The 17,076-nt window shown below is 42.8% G+C and overlaps 2 protein-coding genes across 2 annotated transcripts; one reads left to right on the top strand and one right to left on the bottom strand.

Annotated features, from left to right (window-relative positions):
* Positions 1 to 21: 21 nt before the first annotated feature.
* On the top strand, positions 22 to 5,000 carry SAMD15 (sterile alpha motif domain containing 15). The gene is made up of 3 exons (XM_033142094.1): positions 22 to 536; positions 1,054 to 1,152; positions 4,608 to 5,000. The coding sequence occupies exons 1-3, from the start codon at positions 135 to 137 to the stop codon at positions 4,983 to 4,985; spliced, it is 879 nt and encodes a 292-aa protein (XP_032997985.1). The 5' UTR covers positions 22 to 134; the 3' UTR covers positions 4,986 to 5,000.
* Positions 5,001 to 6,310: 1,310 nt separating this feature from the next.
* Positions 6,311 to 15,364, bottom strand: NOXRED1 (NADP dependent oxidoreductase domain containing 1). Its single transcript, XM_033142072.1, is given in 7 exon segments — positions 6,311 to 6,658; positions 6,971 to 7,291; positions 8,910 to 9,135; positions 10,459 to 10,613; positions 12,427 to 12,607; positions 13,858 to 13,997; positions 14,841 to 15,364. Coding segments are annotated over 6 exon segments (1,308 nt in total). The 5' UTR covers positions 15,167 to 15,364; the 3' UTR covers positions 6,311 to 6,658; positions 6,971 to 7,011.
* Between the last annotated feature and the right edge of the window lie 1,712 nt (positions 15,365 to 17,076).

Here is a 17,076-nt window from a genome sequence, read left to right as displayed (position 1 = left end):
GTCTTCTCTGGCGAATGGAGAAAGGCGGCGCACTTCCCGGAAGCGCTGGTAGCCATGGAGACCGTTCCAGGAAGGACGCGTTGCCATAGCGGCGCCGTTGCTGTTGCTGCTGCTGCTCCAGGCTGGCAGGGGACATGCAGTCGCCCTCGCAGGATACGAAGATGGAGGAGAAAGAGGAGGAAAAAGCGGAGGAGAAAGCGGAAGAGCCGGAGGATGCGGCGGCGGACGACGACGACGATTACGACGACGAAGACGACGACGATTATGGAGAAGAGGATGACGACGACGAGGACGAGGACGACGAGGGAGGCAGGGCGGCTCGGCGGAGGCGCCGCAAGTCAATCCGCCCCGACTCCGGATTCAGACTCGATTCCGCCGTGTTTGGCTTCGAAGCGGGGCTTGAAACCGAAGCGGGAAGCGGGGAACAATCCGAGCAGGATCGCCATAGTCCCGCCCTGATGGGCCCTTACTTTTTAGCCTGGACTCCCGAAGAGGTGGCCGAGTGGATCGAAGCGCTGGGATTCCCCCAGTACAAGGTAAACAGAGTTGGCTTTGTAGCGCAGGGAGACAGCAGGATGGATGCAGGATGGGACCATCACGATGGTATGTGGAAGGGGGAGGGGAGGGGAGGGGAGGGGAGGCTTCCTGGTATGACAAAGCGAAGAAAGGTTACCCTGAGCATGTGTAGAGTGCACTTCAGTCACCCAAATGGATGCTTTAAAACACTTTTTTGTTATTCTTCTGATTTGTAATTGCGTTGTATTGAATTATAAACGTGTCTCCTAGAAGGTCACACACGAAATGAAAATAACCCTGACCAACCTTCACTCAAAGAAGCCCAGGGCAGCATACATGAGAAGAAATTCAGCTGTTTGAGCCCAGCTCCACTTCTGTGAATTGTTGGACCTTTGTTACATTTAATTACCGGTAAATGCCACCAATTTAAGTTAGTTGGAGAAAGAAATAAAAGTTAGGTTTTGCAACTTGTCCTACATACTATGTAATTATGCAGTTTTGTTGTTGCTGATTTGTTTCTTGTTTTGTTGTAACTAGGAGTGTTTTACTGCAAACTTTATCTCTGGGCGCAAACTCATCCATGTAAATTGTTGTAATCTACCACAGATGGGGATAACTGACTTTGAGCATATGAAGGTAAGAGCACATACTGCAACTGGATCTTCCTTGTAGATGGAAGACAGATTATGTGTCAAGTGATACAGTGGTACCCCGCAAGACGAATGCCTCGCACAACGAAAAACTTGCAAAACGAAAGGGTTTTGCGAGTTTTTAGTTGACTTGCGAGATGAATTCGTCTATGGCTGTTTTTCGCAAGATGAATTCGTCTGGCGAGGTACCACTGTAAGCCGGCACTGGCCTGCGCCGCGCCGCGTTTTAAAGCTGCAGCGAGCAAACAGCAGCACTGCATGACTCTGGAGGCGGACTCTGACAAGTTATTCGCCTCCTCTGAAGCGGACTGAGGGCCATTTCCAGGCTCTGCCTGCATTAACAATTTTACTGGCTTTGCTGTAGATGGTGTACTTTGCGCTTTGGCCAGTAGAGGGCATTTGGAGCGAATGTGCCCCTCCCTGTTGCACTGATAGCAAACGATTTTTTTGTTCCCTGTCTTGTCAACACCAACTTCTCTGACAGGAAAATTTTCTGGTTTATTTTTGCCTTCACCAGATTTCCACGGTTTGAACTTCTGAGGTGATTTTGTGTAAGGTATTTCATTAAAATCAACCTCTAGTTCATCTAGAACCTCGGCAGCTTGAGAGACTGTTCGTAACTTCTTGTCCCTCAAAAACCAACGTAAATTGGTGGGAACTTGTTTAAAAAATTGTTCTAAGCCAATTAACTGCCTGAGCTCCTCAAACTTCGTTACTCCACTCCCCTGGATCCATCTTTCCAGTAATCTATCAAGCCGGCTGGCTAACTGGGAGAATGTTTCCTTAGGGTTGCGTTTTACCTCACGAAACGCCCTTCGGCTTTGTTCGGCCGTTAACCCACATCTCACTTTTACCAATTGCTTAAACTTCTCATAGTCAGATAACTCATCCTCCCTCATGTCAGAGTAGATTTCACTTAGAATCCCACATAATTGTGGTCTGAGGTACATCATCCAGTTATTTTCACTAATCTTGAACTCAGCACACACTCTTTCAAAACTAAAAAGAAAGGCTTCGACATCGTCTCCTTTCACAAACTTAGGAAAACGTTTCTGGTTAACCGAAGCAACGTCAGTTGAGGCTTGACTTTGAGGCAATTCTGACCTCACTCTCAATTCCTCAACCTGCAATCTACGTAACTGAAGTTCTCTTTCGGCATCAATTTTAAATTTCTCTGACTGCATTCGTTCCTCAGCAGCAGCCCTCTCTTTTTCTGCCTCTACTTCTAATTTATTTTTCTCTGCTTCTAATTTATTTTTCTCTGACTGCATTCGTTCCTCAGCTTCTAATTTCGCTAATTGTACCCTTTCTTCTGAAGCGATTCGTTCCTTTTCAGCTTCTAATTTATTTTTCTCTTTTTCGGCTTCAATTCTGGCCATCTCTAATTTCATTTTCATCATCTCTAACTCTACATTAGGGTTCTCTCTGGTTTCTGCCTCATCGGGTCTCTCATCACCCTTAGCTTCCCTAGCTTTCCTTAGGTGAGCAATTTTTCTGACAGAAAAAATACAGTCGTCTGATTCTCAACTAAACAGGCGTGTGGGTGTTGAATTCGAATCGCGACGCTGCCACCAATTAATTGGTGACGTGCCCTTTCAGTGTCCCACCAAGAGCACTCACAACTGTAAAACGTTTCCCCTGACTGTGTCTCTCCCTAGGGTTCACCGACGACTGAAATGAATCCCCAAAATGATATTATGAGAGATGTCCTAGGGGTACCTCAGTTCTCCACGTTCTTAAAGTGAAACTCCTGCCACCTTGGGATTCTCCCGCCCTGGGTTCCCAAACTGCTGCAGCTTGCCCTTTCCTTTCTGGCAACTGCGTGGCACCTTTGGCTTCCCTGCCCAGTCCTCTGTGTGTTAGGAAAATAAGCCACCCGTCCCCTTTCTCTCAGGAAACCTCTAGTGCTTTTCCCCTCAACCACACCTCTAGAGGTACTGACGCCCTGCCAGAGATCACGAACGTTGAACAACAAAAATATGTTTATTGAGGTAACTTATATATATCTTGGAAGTTAAGGTAGAATGCGGTTACAATGTTCTTCAATTAGGTACATAAGCTTGGATACAACTTTAAACAGGAATAAACGTTTTCCTTTCCTACCTAAGCCTAACCTCCAACCCGCTCTCCCTCTCACCCTCACTCCCTGACCCACAACCCACAACAAACGCCCCAACTGCCATTCTCCCCTTTTAAAAAGGTGGAAAAGACCCGCCTCTGCGATTGTGCTGCCAGTCATCTAGAGTGGGTGTTAACTCTTCGAGTGCTGGGCACCTGCTCACACCCAGGCACAGGGTTGGTCCGTTACAGGCGCCATAGCTGTAAAGTCTTACCTTTTGGCTCTGGTTGGAAGGGGTGCCGTCCGATCGCGTCCGCCATCTTGGGTCGACTGCGCATGTCTGCTATTAGCTCACTGCAGCCTTAAAATGCGGCGCGGCTCCGGTGCCGGTCGGAAGGGGCGCCCCCGGACTTTTCCCCCATAGGAAAACATTAATTAAATTTTAATGCGTTCCTATGGGAAACGGTGCCTCGGAAGACGAAATTTCCGCAAGACGAAAAGACGAAAAGTCTTGTGGAACGAATTAATTTCGTCTTGCGAGGCACCACTGTATAGCAATATGCACTTTTGTAGAGACTAGACTTTTCTCAGGTTACTTCTGTTTTATTATACACTGGGTGCTTCCATGGTAGATTTTGCCACAGTGGAGAGAGAGCTGAATAATATAATTTTTTGGCAGAAGATGAACTGTGGCAGAACAGAAACAGTGCTGCATGTAGTGATTGCAGAATAGGAAAGAAAGCAATGCCTTCTTACATCCTGAGAACAGGAGGTTGGACTAGATGGTACTTCGGCCTGATCCATGCGGGGCTCTACTTATGTTTTTAGAATTGCAATATTAAATCAGTAAAATCTGTCTATTGCTGCTGGGCCCTGTCTATTGCTATTATAAGCTTATAGCTAGAACTAAAGCTTTGTTATATGATACTAGATAGCTCCCTGTGTTTAGAAATTCCTGTACTTAACATACAATAGCAGCAGCCATGGTAATTTTGGAAACCATCAAAAGAAACTGCTTCAGCTAACTGAAATTGCATTTTTTTTTATCCACACATATTCATCTTAGGAAGCTCTCCTATACTAAGTCATACTATTTCTCCATCTAGCCCAGTATTATCTACTCTGATAACAGCTCTCCTGGTTCTCAATGAGAAATTTTCTCCATTGCTTGCTACACAGGATACATTTAAGAGAAGATGCCAAGAATTGAAACTGGGATCTTCTATATGTGTAACATGTGTTTTATCACGGAGCCATGGTCCCTTCCTTCTCTTGCTGTTTTATTATGGGATACAAAGATGAAAACTTAGCAGAACAAAAAACTTAATACATTTACTTTCCTAATGGAGATTGTTTTCTTAAAACTTTCTTTTGCTTTTCAGGAAATTTCACGGCATGTGCGAGAATTGCTGGAAATAGAGGAGCCCCCCTTTGTCAGAAGCATCTCTCTGCCCCCCAGAGATAATATGGGTTTGTTTCTGGAGCAGAAATCGCGAACTGGAAAACGAAGTGATGCCCTTACCTATTCTCAGTTTATCGAAGACTCAGGATTACGTGACTATGAGCCAGCACCACCGCAGGATGGAGGTTCACGGCGGACCAGCTCGCGGCGGAGTAGCTCACGGCGGACTAGCTCACTGCAGGCTAGCTCACATCAAGCTAGTTTACAGCAGTCTAGCTCACGGCAGGCTAGTTTGCAGCAAGCTAGCTCACAGGAAATGAGCTCACAACATGGTAGCTCATATTCCCAAAAGAAATAAATAGGGGTTATTTAACACTATCAAGTTGCATGTAGTCCCCATTCACTGAGCAGCTAGTTGGACTACCTGATCTTAAAAGGCAATTTTAGTGGTTGCAGAGCAAACAAGAGATGTGTTTTTCTGCAGCCTAATCCTAAACATGGCAAGGAGGACAGTCATGCAGCTGTGGTGTCAACACAGAAACAGCACACAGAAACACAGGAGATTGTTCTTACCGGAGTTTATCTTAAGGTCTTTTCCTTGCTCTTTGTGGGGGCTCACATTGGCCTGATTCACACAACAGCCAAAACCTAAACCATTGCTTAGCCCAAGTATGTGTACAGGTGTGTGGAGGCTCCTGGAGAGGAGATTGCATATGATTTGGTCCTTGCTGCTCTTTCTGCTACTGCACTGAGCTAAGACATGGTCTGGCTTATAATGTCGTGCAAACACAGGCTCATAATTTAGGTACCCTGGGCAAACCATAAACTGTAAATCTTAGGGCAAATCTTAACACTTGTGGTCAGTGTGGAGAGAACAAAACCATGAGCCCAGGGATCAATGAGCCAAACCATGGTTTAGCTTAGTGCAGCACATTAGCAGTACAGTGGCACCTCTGGTTATGTACTTAATTTGTTCTGGAGGTCTGTTCTTAACCTAAAACTGTTCTTAACCTGAAGCACCACTTTAGCTAATGGGACCTCCCGCTGCTGCTGCACCGCCAAAGCACGATTTCTGTTCTTATCCTGAAGCAAAGTTCTTAACCTGAAGCATTATTTCTGGGTTAGTGGAGTATGTAACCTGAAGCGTATGTAACCCGAGGTACCACTGTACAGTCAAGCCTCAGTTGTCGAACACAATCCATTCTGGAAGCCTGTTCGGCTTCCGAAATGTTCAACAACCAAGGTGCGGTTTCCAATTGGCTGCAGGAGCTTCCTGCACTCAAGCGGAAGCCGCATTGGACATTCAGCTTCTGAAAAACATTCGAAAACCAGAGCATTTACTTCTGGGTTTTGGTCGTTCAAGAGCCGAAAAGTTCCGAAAAGGAGGTGTTTGGGATCCAAGGTTTGACTGTACAGTATGTATATTGTCATTGGAGCCATGGTTTGTCTTAACAGCGTGTGAGCCAGATTGTAGTGTGATGGCTGTGAACATGCACTGTGAAAGCCACGATTAAAACTTTGCCCCAGCCATGATCTCACCATTTAGCCTTAGTCAAGCAACCATCCCTCATCTGTAGTATCTTCATCTACAGTACCCATTTGTAAGGATTACCTAGATTACCTATATGAAGTGTATAGTAAATGCCAAGTGTTTTTATAAAATAAAAAACTGTGAATCTATGGTTTTGGATATTTACATTTTATGCCACAGATTTTTGTATTCATCTTTGAGTTCATAAAATATGGATTTTGCTTCATAGGCTGCGTTCACACAAATTTTTATTCATGAAGCAATGGAGCAATGTGTTCATTGGATTGCTTAGAAGTTGTGTTCCACAGTTTTTCGTTGAATATATTTTCAAGTGATCGTGCTTAGCTTCAGCCAAAAAGTGATGTTCCTGTTTTCCATTTATCCTGAACTGAGGTAACTGCACATCACCATTGTATTGCAAATGTTATTTATTCAAACCACTTGCATTCAGCTATGAGTTTTAGACAAAAACAGTGGCAGATGAAGGAGTACAGGTTTAGCTACATGAGAGGCGAAAGAACAAATGGCTAATAATTATATTAGTGTTTCTTCTCACATTATTTTACCATACCATAGCATAGATTAGATTTAAAAACATGTTATTCCTGAGATTGTTTCTAGTACTGTAATTCTTCCCTGCTTAGCCTCTGTTACAAACTTTCCATTGCTAAATATCACACCCACACCCAATTGATATATATTTTCATTACAAATCACTATTTGGATTCCTGAACTGTATGTGGTTAGAAAAGGTAGTAGTTACTTAATATTTACATAGTTTTTAGTACTACTGGTAATATTAAAAGCAGTACCTTTCCTACTTCTTCCTGATTGGAATCACACCATAGTTAATTTATGTCTCTTCAGAATCAGAACTAGATCCCTCTTCTACTTTGCTTATAAAAGTCCCATCTATGCCATGAATCAAAGTCTTGGTGGGGTTCAGTAGCACAGCTGAAAGAGATGTCTTCTTAGAGACAGTGCTCGTGGAGTCTTCAATGTTTGTGGATAATTCGGCAATCAAGTTATGATATAATAAAGCAACTTTCTGGAAAGATGTAGTTGATTCAATAAACTGGCTGAAAGGTGAGTCCCTTTGCTGTACAGCTGTCAGGTCAAACAATGGGAAAGTACTAGGGGAACAGAAAACATTTATATATAGGTCACTGAACACATATTCAAAACCAAATTCTTGTGGGAGTGGTGCATCCAAAATTCTATGGAAAGAGTTAATGTAGTATAGAATTATATGATGTCACCACAGTAGGAGTCCCCTCCCCCCCCCAGTTAGTTAGCATACCAAGTAAAGTAATGTGTTATGTTTAAACTCTAAATAGAGAATCTTGCACAGTTTTTTCTAGGAGAGAAAAAGAGAATGATATTTTATAAAGGGGTCAAACAACCCGGGGCAACTTCCGCACATATAAATGCCACCATTCTATCCTTATAATTTTGTTGTTATAGAGGTCTTGCAGATAAAAATGGGAAGATTTAATATTTAACTTGCTAACCACTTTTTTCTTTCTTTCTATGGAAGGGCTGCTAAAAGAAAACAAGACAAAAAGAACAAAGAACAGAATGTACTGCACAGCTGGGAAGCTGCCTTCTCTTGGTCAGTCCACAACAGAGATGGCATTAAATGCATTGGAGGAGACTCTTGAGAGTCCCATGGACTGCAAGAAGATCAAACCTATCCATTCTCAAAGAAATCAGCCCTGAGCGCTCACTAGAAGGACAGATCCTGAAGTTGAGGCTCCAGTACTTTGGCCACCTCATGAGAAGAGAAGACTCCCTAGAAAAGATCCTGATGTTGGGAAAGAGAAGGGGATGACAGAGGATGAGATGGTTGGACAGTGTTCTCGAAGCTACTAACATGAGTTTGGCCAAACTGCGGGAGGCAGTGAAGGATAGGCGTGCCTGGCGTGCTCTGGTCCATGGGGTCACGAAGAGTCGGACACGACTGAACGACTGAACAACAACAACAACAACAAATTCAACATAGCGCTAAGGTGAACGTTCCATCAATGCAAGGATTTCTCCCTGTGCAACAAAACATACCCCCCTTTCTCCATGCATCCCCTAAATCTGTGCTGGGGGGTTTCCCAACCCTCACAAGCAGATTCATGGGGCATGTGCAGAGAGAGGAAAGGAAATCCTATTGCGCTAGTACAAGTATTTGGTTAAATGTCACCTTAATGTTTCTTCCCTTTTAGCAATAACAGTCAATAGAAGCTTTACCTCTAAGCCAATAACAGTCTGGATGGGGATTTTCAGCTGAACTGAAGCATGGGGAAAGGTAGCATCCATTCTTGCACACCAGAGTCCCATGCCAGTGCTGCATATATTTAGTGGCCATGGCAATGGTATAGCAACCCCACACACAACCAGGACTATACACAGGATGCGTGAGTTTTTCAGTGTTAGGAACTCACTACCACATGGAAACATTTCCAACAACTTCCACGCAACTGCCTAACTTTAGGTTTAACCCTGCCTCAAGAGCAGACACTAACCCCAAATGTTAAACTAACCATATACTGTATAAACTCTATGTCTTCTGGAAGTTTAAACTGAGAAAGGTTTAGAGAACAAGAAAATGGGGGGTTGGGTCATCAGGATTGAAGAACATAGGATTATTTTACTTGGAAAGCATGTTTCTAATAAAGTATCATGCATAGATGAAGCTCCATCCACTTTTTAAAATGCTCAGTAGGTCAAGAGTAAATACTATTTCCAGTTTGTCATACTTACTTACTACATTCTAGGGTGGAAGCGAAGGCTTGGTTGATGAAGTTTTCACAAACTAGCTCTGACGATTCCATTTTATTATCTAAGGAGGTGGTACTAGCTTTTGCAGGAAAACACGCTTCATTGAGGAAGAATAGGGCTCTCATGTAGGGTACACACTGCCATGTGTAGCTATTTAGAGCTGCATAGAAAACTGCTACCAGCCACTTGGTATTGACAACAATTTCCGCTGTAAGATAACAGAAATGTTATATTAGACATACAAAGCGTTTTGTTCACCATACTGCTAGGCCAAGCCTGCACAACATGATGCGGCCCTTAAGCCAATCTTTCCTTTCAATTTGTGACCCTTCTCCCTGGTGAGGGATTGCCATTGTCTGAGGTCCTTTCCCGCACCTTTCTGGAGAAAACATATAAGGCCCGCACAAGCAGGATCATGAATGGGAATTGGGCTGAGAGAATACCCGCATCTCTCCTCCTGTCCGTGGATGCAGACTCTGACCTGACATGCAGCTAAATGAGTCAAGAATAAAATGGTTGACTTCTGAGGCAGCTACTACTTCAGGATTACAGGTGGATGAATCACATTTTTAAAATATTCTGTAGAAACAAGTCCTTGTACACAGAAAACTAGCACAGCAAGGAGCTCAGTTGCCTTTTGCAAATATGCTACTTCTTTATTTATGGGAAGCTTTTAAAAAATAATGGGGGAAGCATGAACAAAAATAATCTCTCTCACTTCCAGCCCACTCTACTATCTTATTGTGCTGCATGTGTGGATTGAGTATCAGAGGTAGGTATGTGATGCTGGTGCCACTTTTTCCAAGCTGATGGCAGACAGCTATAATGGATGGTGCACCTGCATCTAAGACCCCATTTCTGGCCTATAGAGAAAAATAATAAGGGGCAGTGGTGTGTGTGTGTGTGTGTGTGTGTGTGTTTAGGGTTACTCTCATTTTAACTCAAGAAAAATCACCATTTTATAGTTCAAATCAAGAAAAATACAGTAAATGGACAAAAACACAAAGATTCACAAAATGTTTAGGGGTATGCATACCCCCAGAAAAAAGCACTGAGAAGGGCTAATTGACCAGTGCAGGTGAGAGGACAGACCTCTGGTGGTAGAGAGCGAGAAAAAAGAAAACTGGAATGAGGGGCGGGGAGTGGAAACGTTAACAGAAATGGGGTTCAAACATCCAAGACTAAAAAAGAAAATGGTTAAAACTGTAGCAAAAATGAACTTTGCTTTTAACAGCAGGTGGGCTGAACAAAATATTCAGATACAAACATTAAGTATTGGAAATGTTCAAGATATAATCACTCATTTGCCACATATAGCGGTGGGATGTCAGAAGGCCTCCTATGTTTTTGGAGGACGGTTTGTTTTGTGCATCTTGATCCAGGACATGGCAAATAAACCTATTTCACCTCCTCCCTGCAGACAGATACAAAAGCTGGGCTTTGATTAGAAGAGGTGAACATTAAATTAACCAGATAACAATAACCAAGCTCTCTTCTTCATGCAGGCTGCAAAGTGAAGAAGTTCACCTACCATTAGGGTTACAGGGACATGTAGCTTGGATAACAGCTGGATCTTTGAGGGCTTCCACAACTGTCCTGCTGGCCTCCCACATCTGAAAAAGTCCACTCTCCACAAACTTGTACTGTGGCCTCAAGATGTTATTGGAGTAAAGAAGTTGTTTCAGCCTAAAAGCAAATAAGAGCTATATTGGAATGATGGGAGTCTGAGTCAATTTGAATAGCTTAGCTAAGTTTAATATCCTAGTTCTGATTTGATAATGAAGTCCAGACCTTGACAAAACTGCTGGTGAAACGGGAAGATTTGAAGCTGGCCACCCGTCGGGAGGACATACCCACATGTTTGAGTGACTTTGTGTAACCTTCTCCAACATTGGGAGGATGGACTCATGCGTCTTATAGACTTTTGCATAACCATTTTTAACATTATTTTGCACTTTGTATATTGCACTTTGAATCAGCACTTTGATGTTTTAAAGCATATATAGGCTTTGCCTCTGAGGAAATATCTATGAATGCTTTTTGTATGATGATATTGTCAGTTTAGTTCTATATTAATACATTTCTATCCAGAGATATACACGGTTTTGTATTTTATCTAAAAGCAAATAAGAGCAGAGTTAATCAGATGGACTTTGGTCTGAGAGACAAGCAGGCGGAAGAAGAATGATAAATAGATTTGGAAAACACTCATGCTACCAAATCCTGTAAGCTTCCCAGACACAGCCCATGCCCTTTTGGACAGCATTTGCTGCTCATACACTGAGCAAAAAACAACTTCATATATTTCTGTTCTGTGCACATGGAATCCTGGCTGGATCTAGAAACATAAAAAAGCATTACAGGAAAACGTGTTCTAAAGCTCATAATGGAAAATCACATTGACAAAGGTTCAGACACTACAGTACCATCTGGTGTCGCATGTTTAACAATATAATTGCCTGAATGTAGCTGAGTCCCCTGTTACATGTCTTCAAAATGCATTCATTGAATGTGTGTGGGCTCACTGGGCTGGACTGCACTCACTGCCCCCTATTTCTACATGTTGTTGCTGCTGTAGTTATTCATTTATATACCCCTTAATGCCAAAACAGGGTTCTAAGTGGTTTACAAGTCTAAAAATCAGTTGCACAAGCATTAAAATATAAATGATTAAAATTCACAATAAAAATCCCATTAAAACACTTAAACATAAACTCATCATTCAAATATACAATAAAGGAATCCCATTAAAACAACACACTAAATGTTCGGTGGAAGATATGGGTGGAGGCTGGTACTATGGAAATGATATGTTTGCAATCACAATTCCTGACATCCTTAACAAAACTCACAATACAGGCCAGAATGGTCATTCTGTAATGTGTCAATCTCTGAGCAATGCAAGGTGTTATGGGTTCAAGCTTGTACCTTGGTTGCGGTGAATGAGCAAGCGTGTGCCGTAGTATAAGCATTTAAGAAACCAAACACATCTTTCTGAAGGTCTGGTAGTGTGCCCTGCTAAAGTTACATTGGAAAAAAAACTTCTAACATGGCTTTCCTTATAACCCAGAATGTACATGTTTTGCATCTAATGGCATGAGCTAAACACTGTCACACACCTAATTCTAATACCAGCTGTGCAATCTTGGGGGAAATGTGCATAGGATTGCAGTCCCAAGCTATAATCTGATGCACAGTTAGTTGGGAGAGTTTCCTTGAGAACTGAATGGGACTTGCTTCTGAGTAAACATGCATAGATTTGCACTGCTAGTCTCAGAATTCTAAAATATAATAAGAGAAAAATCCTTAGATCTAGTTCCCAAGTAAAGCAGATAATACTACTAGGAAGGATCACCTTTAATAGGTAAGGTTCACCACAACTTGGACACCAGCAATTGCTTAACTCAGAGGAAATAGATACTTGTTGCTTTCAAGTTGGGTTACACAATTGGATGATATCTTCAAATTAAGCTAGCTCTGATTTCATAATGCACAATACCTGGGCAGAGGGAAAGCTGTGACCAGGCTGTAGACAATGCAACATTTTGTAAGTGCATCCTGGATTTCTGCGCAAATGTGTGGGAGGTGAGACGGAAGACAGCAGAGAAATACAGCATCTGCCCAGCCCACCAGCTTCCTGTTGTCATAAAAGCAGGTAACTCCCAGTGTCTCAAATTCTCCTGGAAAAGACAATGGAGAGGAAGAATGATCTCTTGCTTCCACATAAGGATGGCCACCTATTTAACACCTGAGGTTGCAACCCCATGCACTTTCATCTAAGACAGTGTTTTTCAACCACTGTTCCACGGCACACTAGTGTGCCGCGAGATGTTGCCTGGTGTGCCGTGGGAAAAATTGTGTTTATTTGATTCCTATTCAAGAGAATTACTTTATATATAGTCAATATAGGCACAGAGTTAATTTTTTTAACATTTTCTAATGGTGGTGTGCCTCGTGATTTTTTTCATGAAACAAGTGTGCCTTTGCCCAAAAAAGGTTGAAAAACACTGATCTAAGAGCACAGTGGTGCTCTCACCCAAGCACAGAGGGATTTGTTTCTGAGTAAACCTAAACAGGACTGCACTGCAAGGTTGTGTGATCCTACACCCAGAGACAACTCACTGGGCTTGAATGTATAGCATACGCCATTCCAATAATCTGAAGTGGGTACCAAACAGAATGCTGATTATTCTATCCTCCTTTTCTCTGCCATGAAAAGCCAGTTGCAGTAAAAAGCTTCTTCCACCACCACTCCCAGAAGATGTGCAGCCTCTGCTTCCAGGGGAGGAGTATAGCATAGTTACAGAGAAGCCACTGAGAACATCTCTAGGCATGCCCTTATAGCACATAGTGTACTTATGCGGATGTTTTCCATCAGTCTTAATGTAGAGGGCATTGGGATGGAGTCAATGTCTGTAATTTCCTTTTGAATAGATTAACATGAAAGAAAATGGGCCACAACAGTGATGCGAGATGACTTCAGCCAAGTCCTCTCGTCTGATGACACTTTGAGAACTTTGCATAATGAGCACAGATAGCTGTCATACAGCACAGGTCGTCTGGGCTATGGAGGACTGAAGGATGGACCCAGAAACAAATGCCAAAAAATAATAATCACCTGGCACTATTTCAAAAACTCTGATTTAAAGTCTATAATTCAAAAATAGACAAACTTCAGGAACTGGCCACCTTTCAAAAACTATAAAAAGACTTTTAATATTCCTCCTCTTTATCTTCAGGGATGATTATTGGAAAGGATTTCATTGTTCTAAGCTTCCCTCTATCTAGTTATTTCCTGTGTGTTTACCATTCATTTGGAATAAAGACCTCTCCACCGCCTAGAGATCTCCACCTGGATCTCTAGGCAGGAGTGCACCTAAATTTTGCGATTACTAAATTGATTGCTGAATGTCAAGCACCTGAGTCTTACCCAGAGTTTCTGGACGCCTTGTAGATATCTGGATGTTCTTTCCTGACATGCCACCCAGATGCAACATTGTCCTGGCCAGTTGTTTCCCAATATGGCCTCCACCAATAATCCCAAGCTTCAGGCCTTGGCTGTCACCCTCTCTTTTCTGCCTGAGGAAGAACATAAATGGCAGTGTCATTCATTCATTTTATTTGTATGCTGCTTTTACATGCACAAAAATGCTAAAAGTGGCCTGCAACAAGAAAACAGGAAGGCATCTCACAAACAATTTCATAACATAGCAAAACAACACAACAGCAAATATAATAGCATATGAAAAATGTCAATACTATAAATACAATGAGACTACACAAGCAACACCCAGCACCCAACAGCAAAAATAAAAAGCAACTCTACAATTCTGTGATTCTATGTGATTTTCATCCCTCTGTAATATCCAGTACAAACAATGTTTTGCATCATGGACAGATCAATAAACTCAAACTCTGTTGAAACAGAACAGGAGGAGGAAAGCTGCACAAGTCAGAATGAAGTCTTAAGATAAGTGTGTGAGGTCCCTTTATGCTTTGCCCCTTGTTATGTACTGAGTTGAATAGGATCCAAACTGCAGCAGTCTGATTGGTCCTAGAACAATAGGATTGAGATTGCAGCAGTCTGATTGGTCCCAGAACAATAGGATTGAGATTGCAGCAGTCGGATTGGTCTGCAGGAGCCACCCAATCCAGCTCCAGGTGGAAGTGAATCCGCACTCTGATTGGCATACAAGAGTATCCCGGAATTAGCCAATCACGTGGGGCCCATTGTGTAAATAGTGTATATAAAGCAAACGTTTTGGGGAAACTCCATTCCTCACTACTATGAGCTGAATAAAGAGCATGAAAGTCACACTGGACTCCGAGTATCTTTCACCCCTGTAGACCACAGACAGAGAAAAGGGGAAGAAAGTGGTGTTCCATTAATATAACGCAGCTTTAATCCACAGCAGGACATTTTTCAGGAATGATTTTTGTTCCTTGCTTTACCTGGTGGCCTGGAGCAGTCTGCAGAAGAAGAGTGCATGGGCACAGGCAGTCACTGTCAGTCCTTTGGCACGGCATCTTAGGCTCATCAGGGGCTCATGTATCCCTGTTCCATACTCGGGCTGAAAGGTCTTCAGGTTCACCATAATATCATCCATCTTGAGCTTTATCAGAAACCTTCTGTGGTGAGCAGCAGCTGCAATAGTGGCAGAACGGTCATCCATTTCCAACTGCTCTGTGGTGACCACCCTTTCTGCAAGGGTGAAATCAACTACTGTGCACGTGGCCATTCTTGTGTGCCACCCAGAGCCTCGGGTACTTTTGCCTTTAGTCAACCGCACAGGGAAGCGGCACAGAACGAGAAACAAACTTCTCTGCCACAAACTCTTGTGCTTCCAACAAAAGGGGGACACCTCCAGACATTACCTCTGTGGCTATTTGCACAGCTCTTGGGAATGAATGGAGTGGCTGTCCCTTGTCCTTCATCCCATGCTCAGCTCAAAATCCAGCCTTTAAAAAAAAAGGAAAAAGAAACTAGCTACTGACCGAAGTCATCAATTTTCCATCAAGAGGATAGTAATATTTAAATGTAAGGACCTATCTTGTCCTGTTGAACCATTGATGGTCATGAGAAGCAAAGTTGCCTTCGCCTAGCACAAGAAAGTAGGAAAGAAGGAAAGACCCTCACCCAATTACCAGCTTTCACAACCGCTGAAAGAAACAGGCAGATGCAGTGCACGGCATCCCATCCTGGGTCCTGCTCAACTGCCATGCTAGCTGCAGCCACAATCACAATTCAAACAAGATCACAATTCAAACAAAACCACCGTCGTCATGGCAAATGCCTGGTAACTGAACCTTGTTTCTAGAACCCTTTTTTTGCGTGTGATGACTTCATAGTTGCTGCCTTTAAAGGGGACAGCAAATCATTTTGCTCCCTACATGAGCAACTGTCTTTAAAAGGTACAGACTAGTTTGAACTGTCTTATATGAACTTTCCAGAGCTTTAGACATCTGTGTTTGAATCTGCTTTCATACCTTGTGTTTAAAATTGTTATTTAGTGTATGAACAGCTATTATGACTGGAGAGTCTAAGGTGGCTGAGTTTCTCAACTCTTACAATATATGCTTATGTGTGAAGGGAAAATTCTAAACTAAATTCAATTTATTTTAAAAATGCCTCTTGCATTAAATTATGCGTTCCAGACTAATTGTCCCTTGTGTCCTTTGGGGTTGAAGTGCCTTCCAAGACAGGCACAAGGAACATTTATATCCTTGACCTTTAAAGCATAAGAAATTACCAGGGCAACTTACAAAAAGCAAAACTTATTGCCTTATTTTTCATCTCAAAGCAAAACAGGGGAAATGAATGCAGTTACCTAAAAATATAAACTTTTAAACCAGGCATACCAGAATTGGCCGATTGACACGTGGTACTAGCTTAAGTATACCTTAAAGCTGTTCTCTTCATATACTCTAAAGCAGGGGTGGCCAACTCCGAAGAGACTGCGATCTACTCACAGAGTTAAAAACTGGCAGCGATCTATCCCCCTTTTGTTAAACTTTTTATAGGGAGGAGGACAGCCCCGTTTTTAGGGGTTCAGGTTAGAGTTGTTGAGATTTTCTGAGGCAGGAGGAAAGCCCTGTTTTTGGGGGGGGGGGGTGAAGGGCTAAAATGTTCAGCATTTTTTAGGGGAGCCAAAGTTGTTGCTTCGCTGGGTGGAGCCAGTGATCTACCAGTGATCTACCACAGACATCCAGTGATCTACCGGTAGATCATGATCTACCTGTTGGACGTGCCTGCTCTAAAGGAACACCCGAAAATAGTCACTGTTAAAGTTTGCTTCTAGTGGTTAGATGGAGTTTGAATCTTCTCTCCCATTTCCAAGTTCAACAGCCTACTGCTTTGCATGGCCTGGCAGGAATATGCAAACAGGATGTGCAAGGGTGGTTTCCATGAAGAAAGTCCCCAGTAAATAGTCCCAGGCTTCTCCAGGTACGCCTTGGAAAGACACTCTGAAACCATGGAAAACCGCTGCCAGTCAAGTGTAGGTAATACTCAGTGCTGCCAGTCAAGTGTAGGTAATACTCATTGGTCTGACTCAGGGTAAGGCAGCTTCCAATACATGTGAAAGTGAATTCTTTTGAGTCCAGCATGCATAAACACTATACTGAAATCCCTGTGACATCATAGAGTTGG

Source organism: Lacerta agilis, chromosome 1, assembly GCF_009819535.1.
Source record: "Lacerta agilis isolate rLacAgi1 chromosome 1, rLacAgi1.pri, whole genome shotgun sequence".
Lineage (NCBI taxonomy): Eukaryota > Metazoa > Chordata > Lepidosauria > Squamata > Lacertidae > Lacerta > Lacerta agilis.
This window is presented reverse-complemented; position numbering and strand designations above follow the sequence as displayed.